This window comes from Bos mutus, chromosome 17, assembly GCF_027580195.1.
Source record: "Bos mutus isolate GX-2022 chromosome 17, NWIPB_WYAK_1.1, whole genome shotgun sequence".
NCBI lineage: Eukaryota > Metazoa > Chordata > Mammalia > Artiodactyla > Bovidae > Bos > Bos mutus.
In genome coordinates this window covers 58,853,514-58,873,628 of record NC_091633.1, presented here as the reverse complement: position 1 = coordinate 58,873,628, position 20,115 = coordinate 58,853,514, and the positions used below count along the sequence as shown (strand labels likewise).

Below are 20,115 nucleotides of genomic sequence, written 5' to 3'. Positions count from 1 at the left end.
TTCCCTCTTTGGGATACAACAACATCAACAACAAGGTATATGCTCCTTCCCACTCCCACACTCAACACACAAAATGAAGATTTTAAAGTCTGCTCATCAGTTGGTCATTTGAGCCATTTCTCATGGCATCCACATGAATGGTCAGCTTGCACAATGCACTAATGCTAAAAATCTAGCAAACAGCTATTTAGTTTTAAAACTATTTTTTACCTATTCTTGGTAATTTTACAAAGCTCAGTCTTCTAGGATTTGAGCTATTGTGAATGGAATCACCTCTTCCTAAATGAAACCACAGTTTAAATTCATATGGCATAGAATTTACTCTATTAATCCAACTCCACAATTTCTTAGAGCAAAAAGAAGTCAATGCTTTAGTTGGTGCTTTGCAGTTTTGCACATAAATTTTGCTCAGTGAAACTTGGTTATGCTCTCAGGGTATTGCAATCTCCTATAATACAGGCAGCACAATCTGGGTGTTAGATACTGGGTTGGCAAAAAGTTCGTTTGTGTTTTTCCACAATGGCTTATCAAAAAATTTATACGAATGTTTTGGCCAAAGCAGTAAAAACCAGACACCATATTTTTAGCTTTAGTCAAGACCCATTTAGGGAGGTGTTCTCTAAGTTCCCCAAATGACAGGTTCTTTGTTGGTGGTATAAGAATCAGGGCTGGTAGATATTTAAGGACATCAACCAAGTCCAGCTCTTTGCCACAAACAGGCCAGTCCTTAACCAGGTGACAAAAATCCCTGTCAATTCTGAATTGACCGTTAGCAGAAAAGGAATTCCAAATTCCCTTATACCCAGCACTAGCTTTTAGAAACTCTTATAATCAAGAATTCCTCTTTATGTCTAATTTAATATACTCATATTGGTCATTAATTAATACCATGGGGGGAATCACCACTGTGGCTTGTCCTGCATTTATTTCAAACCTACCAAGATTGGGTTTAGTATATAGAATTATTATTAATGCTGTGATTAGAATATTTCAGTCAATACTTTGGTCTGTTAAAACAGCTCTATTCCCTCTCTTAGGATGTTTAAAACTGAAAGAATAGGGAAATGATATGCATAATAATTTATGAAGATTCCTATTTGCATTATTAACACAAAATAATCATTGAAAAACTCAGAAGACTGCCATGAACACACTAATTTTTCACACATCAAGAAGCCTGAAAATTAGTGTGAAATGATTGTGATACCGTTTTCATTTCAAAAGTCTCTGAGGGGCACACCACAAAAACCAGTAGTCTAGTCAAATCATGAATGTGTTGGCATCTATTCCATTAAACCAACAGTAGTCACTTCTAAGCCTTCCAATCTGTGACTTGTGACAGCGGTTCCTTGGAGACTGAGATAAAGGCATGCTGTTGCCTGATCTACTTGAGGGGCTACTTGAGGACAAGGATGTGGTCTTAGTACTGACTATACAGCATACATTCAAATTTCCCTGTGATAGGTTCCTATCGTACTGATATCACTAGTGCCAAATACTAAAGGAATCCAAAATATGTACTTTGAAACATGTCATTTTCTGTAACTCTACACATGTATTCTACATATTTCTACATAATGGGTAGAAGAATGGATTTTGAAGTTTATTTTAAGCCTGAGAAACCCTGCAGGTCTCCTAGGAAAGAATGCCCAACAGGGTTCTGCAGAACTCCTAGAGGCCTACAGAACATACGTACTACAGATTGTGACACGGCGCTGTCACAATCTGGCTTGTATTATTTTATTGCATGATAAGATGTCTCAATATCACAGAAGATAAACTTTCTTTCATTCATATCCCAATGAATAGGTGTGAATGAAAAGAGAGTCTTAAGTGACTCTAATCAGAAGAAGGGCATTCAAGTTAAAATGAAGTAGAAACAAGAACATCAGTGTAGTGTTTTCCTTTCTGCAACAAAATTTTCCAGTATTCTGAGCCCATTTCTTTCACCTACATTTTATCATACATAAACTTTTAATACCAACATTTTAAGTAAAACGGTATTTGAAAACTATTCTCTCAAATAGCTGAAGATATATTTAAGAGTTAATTGGCAATGTGTATCATGGTGTATGTCCCTCAACTCAGTAATGTTCTACCAGTGAATTTTAAAGAAATTATCCATAATCAGGTTAAATAATATATACAGAAATGATAAACATTATTTACAATGATAAAAAGAAAATACTGGGGTAATCTTAAATATCTCTTAATAAGGAAATTCCATGCTCAAAAGACATAAAAAAAACTAAGTTTTTGAGAAGTTTCCAAATCTGGTAACATTCTCATGACATAGTATTAGGTAAAAAATGAAGGCTAAAAAGCTTTTATAAAAGCTTATTTTTAAAGTTTCCTAGGAAAAAACTATTAGAGAACATATTCTTCTGTGTTTCCAGTTATTAAAACAGACTTGTGTTACTTTTGCAATCAGGAAAAATTAATTTAATATAAAAACTGGAAGAAAGTATATCAAAATATTAATGGCGATATTCTTTAATTGATAGGATTATAGGTGATGGTTTTTAGAACACTTTCCCCAATGTTTTATTTCATAGAGTGAATGTTTAACTTTTCAAAGTCAGAAAAAAGCTTTCAAGGTCAGGAAAAAAAAAAACTCACTTGTAGTGAGTAATGCATTTGCTGAAGTACCTTTATTCCTTCCTCATGAGGTATCACTGGCAGTGAGTTATTAGAATACATTTCAGAATGTATTTATTGAACTCTGATGTGCAAAACAGTAATGGTTCATTTTAAGAGACTTTGGATTATGTGCTACAAAATGTAATGAAAAATTTTACTGGGAGAAAGTTGAAACTACTGATTTAAACAACTTTTCCAAATCATCTGTGTCTTGGTGCCAAAGCTGTTTTCCTTAAAGGACCAGAAGTACCATTAAGTACTTCTTTTGCACAGTTATGTCCTGGTCAGTCCTGAGTGTTCATTGGAAGGACTGATGTTGAAGCTGAAACTCCAATACTTCGGCCACCTGATAAGAAGAACTGACTTATTGGAAAAGACCCTGATGCTGGGAAAGATTGAAGATGGGAGGAGAAGGGGACGACAGAGGATGAAATGGTTGGATGGCATCACCGACTCAACGGACACGAGTTTGGGTAAACTCGGGAGTTGGTGATGGACAGGGAGGCCTGGCGTGCTGCAGTCCATGGGGTCGCAAAGAGAAAGAGTCGGACACAACTGAGCGACTGAACTGAACTGAACTGATGCTGCCACAGTGTGACCTTGAGGCTGAGTCGTCCCAACAATAGGCATTCTCTGTACTCTGAGTCATCCTAATTATTTCACATGGTAGATACTGAATAGATAGGTATCAGGAATATATTTATATTTTTTCTTACTGGCTTCTTCTGGTTTTGATGTTCTTACCTTTGAATAGAGGTAAGGAGCTTATTTATATCATATGAGTAGAAGAGTATATACCCTCCTTCGATTTTTTTCCAGTTTAAAATGAGAAAGATAATCAGGTCTCCTCAAATCATACTTAATTTGTTTCATTCTAAGACATTCATGAACTGTTAGATGTCTTAATTTTAGAATGCCATAATTTGCTTATAGCTTACTACTACTAATATTGCATCATTTTACTTTCTTGTGAACAAAGGTCTTGCCAACAAAGGTCCATCTAGTCAAAGCTATGGTTTTTCCTGTACTCATGTATGGATGAGAGAGTTGGACTATAAAGAAAGCTGAGCGCCAAAGAATTGATGCTTTTGAACTGTGGTGTTGGAGAAGACTCTTGAGAGTCCTTTGGACTGCAAGGAGTTCCAACCAGTCCATCCTGAAGGAAATCAGTCCTGAATATTCATTGGAAGGACTGATATTGAAGCTGAGATTCCAATACTTTGGCCACCTGATGCATAGAACTGACTCACTGGAAAAGACCCTGATGCTGGGAAAGATTGAGGGCAAGAGGAGAAGGGGAAGAGAGGATGAGATGGTTGGATGGTATCACTGACTCAATGGATGTGAGTTTGAATAAGTTCCAGGAGTTGGTGATGGACAGGGAAGCCTGGAGTGCTGCAGTCCATGGGGTCACAAAGAGTCAGACACGATTAAGCGACTGAACTGAACTGAACTCTCTTGTGAAGAAAACGTGACAGTATTTGTTTACACACCTATTAGATTATTGAACATGAGAATTCAAATTGAAGAAGCAAGGAAGGAGGCAATAGATGCACTTATATGTTATAAAGGTGGCTAGTTATATAAAAAATATTTGACTTACCTGTAAAAATATTGTACAAGGAAATCACAGTATAAATAGCATATCTTATGACACAGAGTCAAACAAAGATGTAGTGAAAGAATGATTTGCGATTGCCAAAATAACCCAAAGGCCTCTTTGTTTCTGCTGGCAGATGCTGATATACAATTCTAATGCCTGTTAAACAGTATTTAAGCAAATATTTTATAAAACCAAGAATCATTTTAAGTATGTCAATTACATAGGGAAACCAAGTCAAAACACCAATCTGATTGCACTGCTTAATCATCACCAAATAACAAAAAATGTAATGTCATTGTCCTGATTTAGTGGTCATAATTATTGTTTTCCCTGTGTTGCCTCCTTATTTTCTCCTATATTCTTTCCTTTATTGCGAAGAAACACCTTTAGTGAGGATAACACTAAAATAAAATTAACATAGCCAGAGCAAAGATAAATAAAATTTAAAAAGCCAACCTTTATTCCACTCTGAACAAGTTTGTGAATGTCCAAATAAGGCTCCTTGAAAATTTCTCCTTCGGGGGTAAGTATCTTCACGTAACCTTCTTTTTCCAGAATGAAGAGGCGGTGGGAGCCATCCCCACTCTGAAGGGCGCTGACAGGCTGGCGCAGCCCACTCACAACCTCCTGGATACAGAAGCAGTTGTGTTTGTGCTTTCTAAACAAATTAAAGAAAACCAGTAAGCTTTTCCTGAGATGAAGGAGGTAAGAAATGTATGTAGCATCCTTTTCAGAATATATTTCCTCTAGGAATCAATGAAGGGCTGCTGACCCAAGGTCCCAATCTGATTCTCTTAAATTCTTTTCAATGGGAAAAAAAAAAACACCTCAAAAAGCTTTCTATCAGAAAGCAAAGGAGAGAATCCAAACACATACGTATTTTAAATTTTTCACAAGCTCACTATCTCATCTTTCAGTGACTCCAATTAAAATCAGCATTACTCACAGTAATTAAACCTTACAGAAAGGTACTGAAAGGTCTAAGATCTATTTATAAAAGTCTGTTTAGCTAATAATAATTGTGCTGAATGTTTCTACAGTGCCATAAGCTAACAACAATCATACAATTCCAGTTTAAAACTATACTCAAGCTCATAATAGAAGATTAGTAGTCTCAGCATTAAAGATATTTAAGTGAATATGATTTTAGAGAAGCAAACTACCAAAAAAAAAAAAAAAAACATCTGGAGGATATAACTGCTGGACATGAGCATAGACAGATGACTCATTGTTAAAACCACAAGGCTTGCCAGGTTTTTGTTTTTTAAGATTAAATAACATTTATCTTTATGAACCTGCTGATCTCTTCCACTTTGTCATATTCTTCCATCTGGTCCAAGTAGTTAGAGGCTGGTCCTCTGATTTGTTTTCTTGGAAAATCAGGAAAGCACAGGCCACCATCTTTTCTTGCATAGTAAAAGCAAAACTCATCAGCAGTAGTTTGAAGTAAACCTTTAAAAAATGTAAAAAGATGCCTTAGAAATATTTAGTGTTATGGTAAAAACACCACATTTGAAAGACAAAATATAGGTCAAGAATTTTAGGAATATTCTAGGAAAATATATAGACAAAAAAAATAAAAGGAAAGAACATTGTATTTTGGTTTGGGATTTCCATTTCTTTTTAAATCAAACATTTAAAGTTGCAGTGCAAGTGAAACAATATTATATTAGATGTCTTAAAAGGCTCATATGAAATAGAGCTAGTATGAACCCAGCATTAATTGCATTGACTCTATTTTCAAACCTTCCCAGTTTCCAAGTGTCACACTTTCACATTCATCTGATGACTATTCAGCACTTTTTCCCCTACCATATTAATAACTTCCTAAGAAGAACAAATTGCAGTCAAGAAAGAGACAGACCATCAAGAGCCAGTTTGGGTCATTTTAAAACTCTTACTCTATTGTCACTCATACATGATTAAATGATAAATCTAGTTACTATCCCAAGGTCATACATTATATGCCACAGTAAATGACTGACTCCCTGCAATGATCAAGGCATGAATTGATGCCAGTAACAGAGCCTCTGTATTCAAATGTGTCGGTGCCTTTTTCTTGCTCACTTACAGAAGACTATTTTTTAACACAAAAATAATCTTTAAAATATTCTTTCAATCTTCTCAAACAGAAGAGCTGACATACTACTCCTCACTGAAAAAAAATTAATTAATATGAGCCAAAACAAAAATGCAGACTTAAAGGGATCTGAATGAAAGGACTTATTTTTTCATTTCTTACATAGTAAGCATTTTTACCAAATAAAAAGTTGAATAAGAAAGAAGATCTTACCACAGAAAAGAATTTTGACATGACTTTTACAATTTGAGTTAATAAGGTAGGTTTTTGTTTTTTTTTTTTGCAGGGAGGGTGTAATGGCTAAGATTCACTTCCATATCTGACAATTTTGTTATTAAAATATGACATTACTATCAGAATTGACTCTTGGTTCAGTTCAGTCGCTCAGTCGTGTCCGACTCTTTGCGACCCCATGAATTGCAGCACGCCAGGCCTCCCTGTCCATCACCAACTCCCGGAGTTCACGCAAACTCACATCCATCGAGTTGGTGATGCCATCCAACCATCTCATCCTCTGTCGTCCCCTTCTTCTCCTGCCCCCAATCCCTCCCAGCATCAGAGTCTTTTCCAATGGGTCAACTCTACTGCTGTCCCAAATTCCTGCTTCTGATTTCATACCTTCAATTATGCTCAGTCCCTTGATTTTTATCTAACAAATCAAACTATTTTACTCCCACGTAATCAGGTAATGTAGCTGAGGTTTAGAAGTTGTATAATGGATGCAAGTTTGCAAGTATTTGTAAGAAAAAGAACTTGGAATTTGGGAACAACCAAGTGAGGCCCATCAATGGAATATGAAAGACACTAAAAAGTTGATTTTCTGTGAGCTTAACCCAAGTCCCCTCCAACCTGAGCGACTTCACTTTCACTTTTCACTTTCATGCATTGGAGAAGGAAATGGCAACCCACTCCAGTGTTCTTGCCTGGAGAATCCCAGGGACGGGCACAGAGTCGGACACAACTGAAGCGACACAGCAGCAGCAACAGCAACCCAAGTCCCCTCCAACCTAAGACTAACTAACCTTGGAATCTGAGGGTCCCACAGGACTAAAACATAATATATATTTTGACCTAACTTGTGGGTGAAGTGTATTATCCCTGAATTTCTGAGACAGATTCTTCAATGCTGATACCTGACTAACCCATTGAGACAGGGCTTCCCTAGTAGTTCAGCTGGTAAAGAATCTGCCTGCAATGCGGGAGACCTGGGTTCGATCACTAGGTTGGGAAGATTCCCTGGAGGAGGGCATGGCCACCCACTTCAGTATTCTTGCCTGGAGAATCCCATGGACAGAGGAGCCTGGCAGGTTGTAGTCCATGGGGTCGCAAAGAATCGGACATGACTGAGCAACGAAGCACAGAATTGGGAGACATCTTATCTTTGGGAAGCAGGTGAGTAAGAGGTGTCATTGGGTGTGTGTGTGTGTGTTGTGGGGATGGGCAGAATAAGGAGCCATGGTAGCTGGGAAGGGTGCTCCCTGGAAGTGTGTGTGTGTGTGTGTGTGTGTGTGTGTGTGTATATGTGTGTGTGGTGGGGGATGGGCAGAATAAGGAGCCATGGCAGCTGGGAAGGGTGCTCCCTGGGAGGGGTAAGGCAGATGGAAGGAGGTTATCTTTCTTTGAAAAATCCAGGGATTAGAAATTGAGGAGAGCAATAAAGGCTGCAACGGCATTTACTCATCTTCAGCAATTTACTGTTCGTAAGAAATTAAGTTTTCTCTTCCATTCTTTAATGGCTAAGCATCAGAGGAAAACTGCACAGTGGTGTTCAATAATTCTGTCTGAGGTAAAAAGAAGAGAAGGAAAACTGAGTTGCTAAATCAAACTTTTTCCAGTTTTGGCCCAGATGTTTTGGGGAGCTAGATGTTTTATATATAAATACAGATATAGATCTGTAGATAGAGATATATATTTACCTTCAGGCAGGAAGTTCTCTATGCCAATATGATGCATGCAGGAAGACTGCTATACTATGGATATATTTATAACTGAATATGTGAAGGAGAAATTTTGTTTTACCTGCAGGGGTCACACATAAATTTCAAAGTACGACTCAGAGAACATTTTGAGTTCATTTTTAAAAAATAATCTGTTTTTCAACATTATAGTCTGCAAACCCATACCATTTTAAGGGGAAATAAATGAATAATCCCCGTGGCTGATTGCATTTTGTAAGGAATTATTAGCTAGGGACAAATATGAGGAAATGAGAAATGGTTTTCAAATGAAACATCTGAAGATCAATGAGTACAGATTCATAAACTCTGACACTCCAGAGATATTATGCTGTCTTAGCAAATTAAACAAAACCAGAGTGCTACCAATGAATTATTCTGAGGTTTTTACAGTATTAAAGGCAAACTGAACAATCTAAGTGGGAAGAAGGGAGCCAACTTAGAGGACTTTTACATAAACATATGGGCATTTTCTGACCATTATGATAATATGAATGGAAACATCTAATACTTTTATTAGTACTTTATCTTAAATGATCTGATTTTATAGACAGTGATGGATAAGATACATTTTCTGTGAAGAGCTAAAAGGGGATCTGGTTTTGGGACACTGGGCTAACATTTATTTCCTGGGAGGATACAACGTAGCAAATGGTACCCTTCTGTTTAAAAGGAGACCCTGAAGAGCATTTTACTGAAGGCTGCCGCTCACCCTGATTATCATCCTATGATCAGGTCCACCAGTGAGGGGAGTACACTGATGATCCCAGCAGCTGTAATGGTTTTATAACTCCTGATAATTTATCAGATGTTTGGAACTATAACTCTTCTCCCGTCTTACTATACCACAAAGCACCCTGTAAAATACTGGACATGTAAATAAATATTCTCTATGCAGTTTTCTAAGCTCTAGCTTTTCCCTAAGCAAGTACGCCAGAGAAAAGCTACTTTTCCTCATTCTCTCTGCTGTTTATATAGATGAGGAAAAAATGGAAAAACCCCACCATCTGTAAGGCTTGGACTGGAAAGCATTTTCAAGCAGAGGAGGTAGATCTGAGTGTATTAATCCATCCATTCCGGCTTGCTCTCTGGAGCACTAATGAGACACAAGTGTAAGATATCTGACTAGGGGTCAGGAGTGGCTGTGGACTTGAGAAACTCAGTGGAATCAAATCCATGACCTTGGCCTCTTTAGCAATGGGATTAAACTAGTTGAACTAATTGTGTACAAACAGTTCACGCAACCCTCATCTACAGCTGAGAGATGATAGTCTGAGAGTGATAAAAATCATTATGGTAATGAGTATAAATGTAAAGGAAGAAGCAAAACCCCAGAGGTACCCTTTCATGTCCTCTCCACAGAGTGTACTTATTAGGTCATCATTTAGTGAACAGCAAAGCATCTCTTCTGTTCATCGTAATTCAGGCAGAAGAGACCCATGGTATTGAGAAAGGAGTTCCTATGGTTTTTTTTTTTTTTTTTTTAATGAAATTTGGGGATTTTTTAGAAGCTTTAAGAGTTTATCTCCCTCACTAAATTCACAGCTGGAGATTATGATCAATAAAGCTCCAGTATATCTTTACTGCTGCTGCTGCTGCTGCTAAGTCGCTTCAGTCGTGTCCAACTCTGTGCGACCCCATAGATGGTAGCCCACCAGGCTCCCCCGTCCCTGGGATTCTCCATGCAAGAACACTGGAGTGGGTTGCCATTTCCTTCTCCAATGCATGAAAGTAAGAAGTGAAAGTGAAAGTGAAGTTGCTCAGTCATGTCTGACTCTTAGCGACCCCATGGACTGCAGCCTACTAGGCTCCTCCATCCATGGGATTTTCCAGGCAAGAGTACTGGAGTGGGGTGCCATTGCCTTCTCCATATCTTTACTGCAGTGATTTTTAACTTCTTTATTTGTTGTGGAAATAAGCAGACCATGAATTTTTCTAAATTAAAGTTTCTAGAAAGTTGCTGTCTTTTGGGCAGACGTGTATCGCAGAGTGAATGGCACTTTCTTAAAGCTGTGGGGGTAAAGCAAAGGGATAGATCATTTATGTGTTTAATTCTTCATGTATTGGGCCATGGGGGAAGAAATGAAGATGTCTCTGAAATTATTTTCTCTCTTTCAACCCTTCTCAGCAGTCCTTAAGGTCCCTTCCTCTACATGTTTTTGATTTGCAAAAAGATGAGGCTGATGAGGACAGGTTAAAAAAAAACAAACAGAATCACAAAGCAGCTGTTTTTCACAATGTTGAATTTCAAAGACGAGCAAACCAGGACATTAAACAGACTTAAGAAGGTGAAAATATTACAAAGTCGCTTTTTGAGCAATTTCTGAAAAAGGAGTGCTCTAGAATTCTAAAGAGCCTTCTGTGTTGGGGGCCAGGGCCAAGGGGAAGGTTGTCATCTGATTTATCATACTTTAGGAAATGGTAACCTGTGTGCCATGGATCAGCTTGGCTAACAAATCGATCGACACAAACAGTGTGTTATGACAGCTCACTTTGGGGACATGTATTTAGAGCGATTATTAGCATTTGATGGATGCAGAGGAATCCCCTCGGTTTCGCTGCTAACGCCTGCCGGCCCAGCCCTGAAAATCACCCTGGCCGCTCCACCCACCACTGGAGCGCAGCTTTCATCTGGTTATCTTTCAAGGCAGCCTGGGTGGCCACCAAAAGCACTTGACATCTTGATGCACTTCAGCAGTTTTACATATATACAAACTTTGGAGAAAAATAAATTTGTCATTCGTCACCACATATGTTGATCTGGGGAGCAAGGTGCTTACAGTTTGGTTCCTGAGCTGTTTGCTGGGCTCTCTCTTTCAGGGGATATTGCTTTTTGTTGTTTGTTTTGGAAGCTAAAATAACTTCAAATAAAGGAAGCAGCCCACAGATGAGTCTCTCAATTCAGCCTAGTGGTATTTATCTCTAGGAGATAAAAACGCTGAGTGTCAGTATCATTTTCAGTTTAGAGTGGTAAAGGCAAGCCTTCCAGACTGGAAGTTTGCAGCAAACCTTGATGGGACCTAATCTGTTATCACTTCTCGGCAGGCCATCTAGGCAACCGTGACCTATTCTACTTTGCTTTGGGGAATGTGATAAAGAGGAAGAAACAGCTGGTTTAAGGCAAAACTTAGAAACATGGCTGTAGTTTATAAAGTCAATAATAATATTTTCACATTGAATGGGTTTAGATACATGTTATGGTACACCAAAGGAAGCAAGCAACCCTAGTCAAAATGTTTTCTTAGGCTATTAAGAGCACTCTATAAAAAAAAAATACAAAAAATACACGTTTCTGGGTCAGAGAAAAAAGTAAAATGTGCATAGCAGTTTAAAAAAAACTGTTCCAGTGCATCCTACAGTTCTTAAAAGCTTGTCTTTTACTTCAATGCCACTGAGTTTTAGAAACTGTTAGCATCAGTAGATTTGTTTGTTACACTAACTAAACAGAATCTGTCTTATGAAATTCTTTTCTACCTCTGTGTTGATTCTTCCAACTAAAGCAACAACCACCAGGGTTTACAAGCCTCACATGGTAAAATTAATCAGTGCCCAAGAACTTATGTTCATTAGGGTCCAAAATATGGCCATGTATATCTGGGACATTATAAGCTTAAGAACTTGAATTTTATCTCGCCTATAAGTTTCTCATTGTATACAACCGGATTAAGGCGTTAAGGTGTTCTGAGGCTACCAGGTAGCTCAGTGGTAAAGAAGCCACCTACTAATGTAGGAGACTTGGGTTTGACCTTTGGGTCGGGAGGATCCCCTGGAGAAGGAAATGGCAATCCACTCCAGTATTCTTGCCTGAGAAATCCCATGGACAGAAGAGCCTGGCGGGCCACAGTCCACGGGGTTGCAAAGAATGGGACATGACTGAGCACACACGCGCGCGCGCACACACACACACACACACACACGGCTCAATTTTCCTCATCTGTCAAAGGGACACAACTAGAACTTTCCTATCTCCCTCACAGGCTTTATGAGAGGCAATCAGTCATTATATGTAAAAGTACTTTCTAAGGTGTTACGTTAAGGGGGGCTTTCAAATTATATTTTATTTAAGGAAATACCTTAAAAGTCAGTGGACAAACTGCGCTTACATACCAACTGTGTGGAAGGAGAGGTTGTCTTGATAGTGACACTGATGAGTAAAGACACCAATGAGAAATCTGTATCAATAATCCAGCATGTGTAAAGATTACAAACTGTATTATCAGTTTAACAAGAAATGTAAAACACTTCAACAAAACAATGTACTGTTTGTAGGGTGAAATGACAGTTATCCTTTTAGCAGCAATACAAGGTTACAAGTTTTTAACTGTTAATTACGAGGTAAAAATAGATATTTTGAAAGGAAAGGCAAGATAAATTTTACACCCTTGTAAAGCAAGCGTTTGGGCTTCCCTGGTGGCTCAGTGGTAAAGAACCTGCCTGCCAATACCTTGAGAGCTGGGTTCGATTCCTGGGTCAGGAAGATCCCCTGGAGAAGGAAATGGCAACCCACTTCAATATTCTTGCCTAGGAAACCTCATGGACAGAGAAACCAGGCGGGCTATAGTACAGAGGTCGCAAAGAGTTGGACGCGACTAAGCAACTAAACTACGCCAACGAAGCAAGTGTTTAGGAACAAGTATCTTGGAAAGCTATTCTGCAGTAGTTGATTTCACTTAATCATTTTTTTTTTTTACCTGGAATATGGCCTCGGCAAGTATAAAAGAATTCTGTGCAATAATCTTTGCAGAGCAAGGGAAGTACCAGATCTCTTTCCAAGGCTTCTCTCTCAGGTGAGTAGAACAGGCTCTGAGAATGTGGAGAGCAAACGGCACACTTGATTTCCTCAGTAACTTCCCGCATTCTGTGTTGTTGGTAACAGAAAATATCTGAAAGCCAGAAATTAGAAAAAGACTTCTGTTTAGTTCTACGAAGTTAGGTTTAGTTATGTTTTTTTTTTTTTTTTGGGGGGGGGAGCGTCTCATAGAAAGAGAAAAGTTCATTTAGCCAATGCTGTGGTCTGCAAAGAATCATCAAGTCACAATTCAGAACACCTTTATAAGGATGCAAGCACAGTTTCTTGGCTTCCCAGGTGGCTCTAGTGGCAAAGAACCTGCTTGCCAATGCAGGTAAGAGACGCGGCTAAGAGAAACAGGTTTGATCCCTGGGTCAGGAAGATTCCCTGAAAGAGGGCATGGCAACCCACTCCAGTATTCTTGTTTGGAAAATCCCCTGGAAGAGGAGCCCGGCGGGCTACAGTCCACAGGGTTGCAAAGAGTTGGACACGACTGAAGTGACTTAGGCAGTCTCTTGGGTTGGGATGGGAGGGCAAAGGGTAAGGATGCACAGACAGGCTTCTTACTCTTGTACATCATCAGTCTGTTTGTCCTTCAGGTGTGAAAAGTTAAATGACAATTATATTTAAGACTCCTTAACTCTTTTTCTCACCCTGCCTTAAAGTATATACTGACTGACATTTAATTTGAAGACTCCAAATATCTTTATCCAACTCTATGTAAAGCAACTTTTTAACACGTGGCTTTTTTGTATCTTGGGTAAAAATCTCTTTCATTCCTGGAATGCCTAATGAGTAAGATGTTATTTAAATAATATTGTTCTCATTTGAATTAATTTACAATCTACAGATTGCCTAGGGAAAGTTTTCTAAGGTGTGGGAAATATCTTCTTTTCGTGTTCTACAAAAATAATACCTGAAGCTGAGTAAAACAGGTTTAAGACCAACTTTTATTATTCTTTATATCTTAGCCAGGAAAATTTTTCTAACTAGATCCTCAGGTATATGTACGAATAAACACAAGACTTTAGTAAAAGTGTTTTTGTATAGTATTTAATGAGTTTTAATGAAAAAGGGGCATACAGTATTATTATGTCTTTTATATCAATAAGACTAATTTGACAGCTACTGATTCATTGAGGTTAGAAATTTGTAGGTAAAATAGATCTCAGTGTTTAGAACTAACTTTAAAAAACTGATTTCAGGACCTCCTCTAAAAAACAGAATATCAGCACAATATTTGATACATGAAATATAGTACTGTCAAATCAAGCATTGATTTTTCATATTAAAAACACCATAATGAGGTAGAATTTCATACAAAAACTTCCCAAGTTTTCCCAGTTTATATAACTACGTTTACACTTATTTCTTTAGAACTATGAACTGAAATTAACATTTTAAACTCTAGATCACTGTTTAAAGCAAGTATTTCATCTCGAGTTGAGGTTCTAATTTGACTAAACTGAGTGACTCATATGGCTTCTGTTTTTTTAGGATAAAGATATTCTAGGTGATCACAAACTTTGGATCTGAAAGAGCAAAGCAACTAGAAGGACAAAAAAAGCTGCACACGAGGCATGCTGAAATTTTAGCATGTAGTAATTAAAAGTCCAATAGAGGCTACCCTGTTTCAGAAAAAAAAAAAATATGTGTGTACATATATGTATATGATGAGTTGTAACTATCTACAATATTCAGAAACTTTATTAATAATTACAATTATGCTTACATTTTTATAATTTTATTTACATGACAATTGCTTAAACGGTTAAAGGTTTCTAAAAGGAAACATAGACCAGACACTTAGAATTTGCATTCCAAGAATGTTTTAAATGTCTTTTATTGTCCATACTCTGTCAGACCTCACCAGATCTATTCAATATTAATACTGTTCCACTTTGTTCTGTTTGTTTACCACATGGCCGTCCAGTAAGAACAAAACAACTGCAGGATGCTGAGGCCACCTCTTTTGCTGGCTGACAAACTGGAATGTAATTACCTTTGGTTTTATGGAGAATATGCAAGCTTAGATTTTTCATAGTTGAAACAAAATGATCCCCATACACACTCCCAGCTGCTATCCAGGAAGAGCTTGATTTTAGTGCCTAAAGAATTTTGTCTTTTACAATTTTTGGAATGTGTCCTGGCCACAAGGTCTCTCATCAAAAGTTTCAGAAATAGGATTCAATAAATTATCTGAAGTCAAGTTTACAAATTATTCTTTGTAAAGTTTCACGCTGTCCCGACCCAGCAGGATGGGAACATTTTGCTCTGTGTGGGGTCTGCAGTGTAAATACCTATTTGAAGATAGATAGAGCCATCATTCTGGCTTTGGTTTCAATGAACCAATAGTCCTACTGAAGTCAATTAAACTGACTCAGCCCAAGCTGCAATGCTGTTTTAGACAGATGAGTGCTGGTGTGTGTAGGGTATTTTTTTCTTTTTCTTCTTCTTTTTTTTGCCTATGTGTCTGTGTCTATACAGGGCCTTAACTTTTATGTCTGACAATGTCATCAATCTTAAGAAGAAATTTAAGCTAATTTCCTGTTTCAATTTTTAAAAGCCATATATGAAACCATCAAATTATAGCGGTTTAAACTAAATATACTTTGGAAATCATGTAAAACTTCGAAACATTATTACAGTGTGCCTAGTAATGACTGTGGCTGTTGCTGACTAATTTATAACATCTGGCAGGTCATCCTTTAATCTTTAGCCACATGAAAGTAAAAATCCATAGAAGGAAGGTAAGATAAATCCTGGAATACACAGTGAAGCGTGGCCTACAACTACAGCTTATCAACAAATAGTAAAGCGGGTGACAGAGACCTTCTGTATTTCTCTTTATTTATCAAGTAACTGAACAAAGAGGATAAAAAGGCACGCACATGGGTTCGATGAGGGGACAAAAGGGGAAAATACAGGACAGTATATTAAGATGATGCCTGAAGATCACTTGGTACACAAGAAGTTATTTCTAAAAATCATATGCCTACAAGGTTGTTCAGCTGTTGGATAGAACACATGCGTCTCTGGACTGTAGTGCTGGATTATGTCATTAAAGAGTTCAGTTTCAATTTTAGGCTAATATGTAAATAGATCATTGTACTAAGGCAGCTGTTAAAGGGACCCCAGGATGAGTTATTTGTTTAGTTGGATGTGTTCAACAATAGCCTTTGTCCCTGAAAGAGCCAGAGCAAACAAATGATTGTAAAAGGGCACACTTGAAAACAATTACTTTTCACCCATTCCTTGACAGCTTTGGCTGTGAAACCACCCAAGGTAGAGAGAGCTTCTATGCCTCTGTGGCTACAAGTTAAGTTTTAGAAATGGGGGTATTTCAGTTGGTTGCAGATTCAATTTGGCTAATGGGAATTAGATCTTTTTAGCATCTTGTATTTAGAAGCTGCAAAAATATTGCTAAGACAACATAACTTTCTAGATTTTGGCAGTACTTATTTGTAACAGTAGTTAACCACCTCGTTACAGTTCACAAAACTACTAAAATATACAAAGAAAGGAAAATACAAAATAATTGATGAGAATAATACTGTGGCTAAGAATTGAACTCAATTACATTCAATAGTTCCTTACATATTAAAGAAAATGGGTTAGCCTGGAAACTGGACTTAATTGCCCAGCTAAGCATGATCAATATTCTCTACCTAATTTGCTACTATTTGTCTATGAAATTTCTTCCTTTAGGAAAATGCTACTCCTGTAGTTTCATGAAAATTTGCAGAAATCTTTCTGGGGAAATTTTTTTTTTTCCATAAACAAAAAAGGGCCCTTTAAAACAGCCATCATCTCTCCGGTACACACATTATGAAATAAGACCCTAACATACATTATAAGCCAGGAAGGCTTAGGGGAAAAAAGGGAAACACAGAAGTTTATTATAAAATAACATGTTTTAAAAACTATTAAAACTTGAGAACGAACATGGTTTGAGAATGCATATGCAGAACCATGTTACATCTCTGATTTGAACAATTTAAGTATTGTTGATTTATAAGCCACTTGTAATGGAACCAGCCAAAGTCTCGTGTACCAACTTTAATTCAGACACGTTTTCCACATGAGTAGGGGTTTGTTGGAGATTGGAAGCACGTAAAACAGAAGGAATGTGGATCGCTAACGTGGCAGATTGCTTCCTAAAGAATGATTTCTTTAAAAAAAAATCATATAACTTCTCTTAAGGGTTATAACTCTACGCCCAGCCCCCCATTCCTCCCCCAGCTCCCCATTACATTTAGCCAAGAAAAAGTTGTTATTCCTCCTGTACCTGGCTGAGTTCAGTATTGCAGGGGTCTGCGGATCATTGGTATACTCATACATATATCGCACATGGGGAGGCTTCATGGCAAATATTTCTAAATCTTTATCTGAATCTCCTGGTTCTGTCCAGCTCCTGGTAAAAACCCTGGAGCGGCTGTGAATGGAGTGATTTTTGTACTTTAATTCAATTAAAACCCAGGAGCTTAATGACATTGTTTTGAATAAAATGCTGCAATATCTGTTCCCTGCATCTCAGACTACTGCTGCATATGGTAAGAATAAAGAGAGAGTTGGAGCTGAAAACCTGCAGCAAGACAGTTCTCACTCAGCTGGGAATAGAGGGAGTTGGACAAATGCTCCCTCAAAAGGCATGAACATTTGGACAGAGCTGGGGACTGAAAGCGAATGATGTTCTCTGGTTTCACCCATTAGTGAACCAACTAACAAACACAATGGTGTTGTTGTTATTCTTTCGCCATAAGCGACAGGACTCTGTGTGTGGGCAGCACTTTAGTGGGGAGGAGGATAAGTCGACCCCTTTTTGTCCTATTGATTTTTTCCCATTTGCATGACTTGAGCAAATTAAATGATGCAATATGGCTTTTTGTTACAAAACAAAGTGAGAGATACCACCCAGACACATATGTTGATTCGTAGGAGCTGTTTACATGAGAATAGAGTGAAATCTACCGTGAACTGAGCATAAAAATTAGATTCAGCCTGGGTACTTTTTTTTTTTTTAATGCCTGGGCCAGCAAGACTGAAGCACAAGTTTTCCAAGAGTCTCTCAGACCTTGACAACTGCAGTGTTCTAACTGAGGAATTCTTAATTAAACCTAAAATGGGGAAAGGGAGGGGGAGCAAAGACACCTGATTGTTTATTTCACGGGCAGAGACTGTTAATGACCCAACCCCTCGGTCTTTCCTTGGAGTACAGTAGAGAACACACATTACTGCAACCCAGGGCAAGAAAGAAGTGGCAAAACTCAGATAAGCATGTCTTAACACCCAGCCAACACTATATTCATATTTGTTTAAACTTATAAACATTGGGAAACTGTAAATGCCACTGTCCCCAAAACAAGTTCCTAGAGAAGACGTTTCTACACAAGTACCACTGAAAGCCCGATTTTATAACGTTACAAAACATGTCAGGAGGAGAATCGCCACGGTTTTCTACGATAAACACGCTCCAGCCAAATCTTTCTCCAATTCTGGGGTTCTAAACTGGACTACCAGGAGTTCCTTTTAGCTGTTTAACTATTGTAACGCAGGACACCTCCCCCGCCTTCTGACCGGGCTGGGGATCTTACACCAACCATGCTTCAACATCCTTTACGATTCAATCCTCTCTCTAACCGAGCACGTGGAGAAAACTGCACAAATCTTTTTACCCTAGAAAAACCGGAAACCACAGCCACCTTCATTTACAGTTTCACCGCAGCCAGTGCCCGATTCGATCCAAAACACACTGTTCATCGCGATTCTTTTAAAATATTTACCCGGCCCAGAATGCGGGTACCACAGAGGCTTCTCTTTTCAGAGACAAGCAGTTTTGCACAGCATCCCGCCCGCGGACTCTTGGGGGCGGGAGAGGTGTCTGCGCACCCCAGAGGAACACACAAACGAATCACGCTAGCGCTTTAGAAAGTTATCAAGAAAGACTCCCCCAGACAAGTTTGGCCCCTCTTCAGCCACCAGCATCGCCGGAGCCTCAGGAAACCCCACCCAGTCACTATGCCAATCTCGCAGCTGCGAGGCGGGTGCATGCCTACCTTGCTGTCCAGGCGCCCCAGCCCGGGGCTGTCACTCCGCAAGCAGCAGGACAGTCGAGGGTAGAAGCCACCACACAGCATCTCTCCCCCACTCAGCAGTTCCGGCTGGGACATCATCCGCCTATCTTTCTTTTTCAGGCGCTTCGGGGGGTTCCCATTCAGGCACCTTCTCCTCCTCACTCCGCTCCCTTCGCTTCTTTCCCCAAACTTAGCATCTCCTTCAAAGAAGCCCAGAGCCACGGCCAACAGCAGCAGCTTAAAGGACAGCATCTTCAGCATCATCTGCCCCGCGCGGCAGGGGCTGGGCGCGGGAGGTGGAGTGGGGGGAAGGTCACTGCCCAGCAGGGGCACTCGGGCGCAGCTCCGGGAAGGGGCTGCGGGGCAGCAGGACACTCGGGAGGCAGAGAGAGGTGGCGGGGGAGAGAGGGTGTAGAGCGATGCAACTTTGCAAAAAATAAAAGACAAGGCGATGGGCCCGATGCCTCAGGGGAGCCGGAGGAGCGAGATAAAGTTGTGAGGTTGACACCGTTTGCAGTGGTGCCAATGTCAGTCGGGTGGGGGGCTTCCTGATGCGGCTGAGAAGTGGGAGGAGGAGAAGGAGGTGGGAGAGGAGGAAGAAGAGGAGGAGAAGACGGCCACAGATGTTCACTGGTCCGTGTAACGGGAGTTGTGTAGGTGAGACAGTACCAGGAACAGACACGGCGGCGGCGGCGGCGGGGCAGGCGGAGGCAGGGCCAGCGCTGGGCTCTAGAGGATGCTGAGGTCTCCTCTGCCGGCGGCTGCAGCTTCTCACACAGCCTCTCATGTTTCGTTCCCTCTTTTCTTCTTCTTTTTAACTAGCGCGCGGGGAGGTGCTGCCACCGCGCGCCCCTTGACGTCACCGCTGCTCGCGCGCCCCCGCCCGGGCTGGGGGAGGGGAGGGGGCGGCCCCGGCGCGAGCGCGTCCCCCGGCCCCGGCGGCCTCTAGGGTGCGGCAGGGAGGGGCCGCGGCG

General features: G+C 39.7%; 1 protein-coding gene across 1 annotated transcript in view; it reads right to left on the bottom strand.

Annotated features, from left to right (window-relative positions):
- The window catches only part of HHIP (hedgehog interacting protein), a 116,051-nt gene extending 96,123 nt beyond the window's left edge, over positions 1-19,928 (bottom strand). The window contains 5 exon segments of the mRNA XM_070386594.1: positions 4,700-4,901; positions 5,539-5,695; positions 12,970-13,122; positions 13,125-13,161; positions 19,124-19,928. Coding sequence (XP_070242695.1) covers positions 4,700-4,901; positions 5,539-5,695; positions 12,970-13,122; positions 13,125-13,161; positions 19,124-19,405 — 831 coding nt within the window. The 5' untranslated portion in view covers positions 19,406-19,928.
- Positions 19,929-20,115: the final 187 nt, after the last annotated feature.